General features: G+C 37.2%; 1 protein-coding gene across 1 annotated transcript; it reads right to left on the reverse strand.

The window, feature by feature from the left end:
* Window positions 1-1,065: 1,065 nt before the first annotated feature.
* Window positions 1,066-2,034, reverse strand: LOC118078996 (olfactory receptor 14A16-like). The gene has a single exon (XM_035103001.2). It carries the CDS (start codon window positions 2,032-2,034, stop codon window positions 1,066-1,068), a length of 969 nt encoding a protein of 322 aa, XP_034958892.2.
* Between the last annotated feature and the right edge of the window lie 459 nt (window positions 2,035-2,493).

Below are 2,493 nucleotides of genomic sequence, written 5' to 3' on the forward strand. Positions count from 1 at the left end.
GCCCTCCAGAATGTTATTATTATTATATAGACGGGAACCATTTCTAGTCTATATAAAAAGTTATTTCCCAATATGTGAAGATCACAGCAGGATTTAAAGTGTAAGAAAACAACAGAATATATTCAGAAATATGTTAGAGAGGATGAAATGAGATAAGGCTGAACCTTAAAATGCAATTGTATGTAATCTGAATTATAAACATTGATGTTGGGTAAGCAGGAAGTCACTAGTTTTGTTGAATTAGAATATAATTGTTGAGTAACAAATGTAACTTTTGATATGGAAAAAAGAACAAAATACTATTACAAAAAAGAGGAAGACTGTTGTCTTCCATTGCAGTGGACAAGAAAGATGTTATATCAAGAGCTATACATAGTTCACCAGGGGCTGATTCTTGTATCATAGGTGCAAGCAGGACAAACACTCTGAACCATTAACATGAGCAAAGCAAAAGTCAGGTAAAACACATACCCCCCCCCCCAACATTCCTCTGATGAAAATAGGGACGTTTTATTCTGAGGACTTTTGGAGGGTATGCAACCACAGTCAGTTGCAGTAGTGTAAGTGTGGGTTAAAATGTTTCCCCATGCTTTATATTTCTGTGGAAAATTCGTTCAGTCAACTTATTATAGTCGATGAACCATAACTGAAGTACAAAACTGTATAATTCAGATTTAGCAAAACAACAACCATAACAATTCTATACCGCCCTTCATCCACACATCACAGGGCTGTTTACAATATAAAAACACAAAAATGCATAATAGAGTAACAGACAAAAACAATAACCCCATCCACTTTAAAAGGCCATATATTGTTTAATTAGCATAGCCCAAAGTCACTTATGATGGTGGCCAGAGACCAAAGCATGTGGAGGGCTGCAGGGCAAAGAAGGAAATTTTAACCACTAAACCAATACTCACAATTTGCAATATAAGCAATATATCGGTAACCCTTCTAGATCAATTGAGAAAACTGAGCTAAATCTATTTAGCTGCTTTAAAGTTTCCTCAAAGAATTTCCAGTTTCCTATCATTAGTATTATAGTGCATGCTGAATTTTCCTTCACAAAATAAGACTGGAAAGCTTTTGCATAGAGGAGTGACGCAAACACAATAGCTTTGACAGTGCATTTTTAATCTCTTTATTTCTCATGCTATAGATTCCTGGATTCATCAATGGTGGAACCATGGAATACATCACTGTAAAAGCCAAATCCAGATGTAATGAGCTAGGCTTAAAGAAAGCAAAGTATGAAGTGAATACAAATAGGCAGTAAACAATGAGGAGATGGGGAAGGCAAGTTGAGAAAGCCTTTTGCCTTCCTTCAGAAGAGGGGATTTTCAGCACGGCAGTGAAAATGTACACATAGGATATAATGTTGAAGATAAAGCAGCCAATCCCAATGACAGCACTTAACACAAGAACTCCTATTTCCATTTGATACAAATCAGTGCAGGCCAGCTTAAGTAACTGTGGGATTTCACAAAAAAATTGATTGACTACATTTGAACAAAAGGGGGGTGCAAAGGTACCTCTGGTGTGTAACACTCCATAGAAAAAGCTGCTAATCCACACACTGCTAATAATTTGGATGTAGGTTTGTCTATTCATCAGCATCCCATACTGTAATGGTTTGCAAATGGCAACATACCGATCATATGCCATGACTGTGAGAAGAAAGAAATCAGATCCTGCAAAGAAGACAAAGAAGAGTACTTGTGCCACACACCCAGAGTAGGAAATGTGTCTGGTGTTCAAGAGGGAATTGACAATGGACTTGGGAATAATGACTGAAGCTTGCCCCAGGTCCTGCAAGGCTAAATTCATCAGGAAGAAGTACATAGGGGTGTGCAGATGGTGGTCAAAGGCTACTGCAGAGATGATGAGAAGATTCCCCGTGACAGTTGCCAAATACAATACCAGGAATATAATGAAATGTAGAATTTGTAGTTCCCGAACGTCTGAGAATTCTAGGAGGAGGAATTCTGAGAAAGATGATTGATTATCCATGCTCTGCTTCTTCACATTCATGTTGCTATGGAAGAAAGCAGAAAGCCAGATGTTAAAAGTAGAGCCCATTTTATTTACAATTGTTGTAATTATTATTATTTTTCATCCACTTTACTGTTGCCAACTGTAGACCACTGTGTTGAAAAATTATAGCAAATTCATGTAATCCAAGTTACACTTCACTTCCTAGTGTGAAAGTATCTGAAAATATCCAGAAAATAGATGCAACACATGCTGAGGTACTTTGTGCTATGCAAGATTTGTGAACAAAGGTAGATAGATAGTTGCAGGAGAGAGTGACTATCTGTGTAGGGGAGAATATGAGAGTTAGGGAGACAGAAGGAAAGATGACCAATACATTACTTTCATTCTAAGTGCAAGTGAAAAATATAGAAAGTTATCTTACTATTTTTGTTCTACCTAGGGTTCTCTGCAGTATGCTTCTCCAGTGAAATTAAATGACTGCATATCACTCTACCC

This window comes from Zootoca vivipara, chromosome 13, assembly GCF_963506605.1.
Source record: "Zootoca vivipara chromosome 13, rZooViv1.1, whole genome shotgun sequence".
NCBI classification, from domain to species: Eukaryota; Metazoa; Chordata; class Lepidosauria; order Squamata; family Lacertidae; genus Zootoca; species Zootoca vivipara.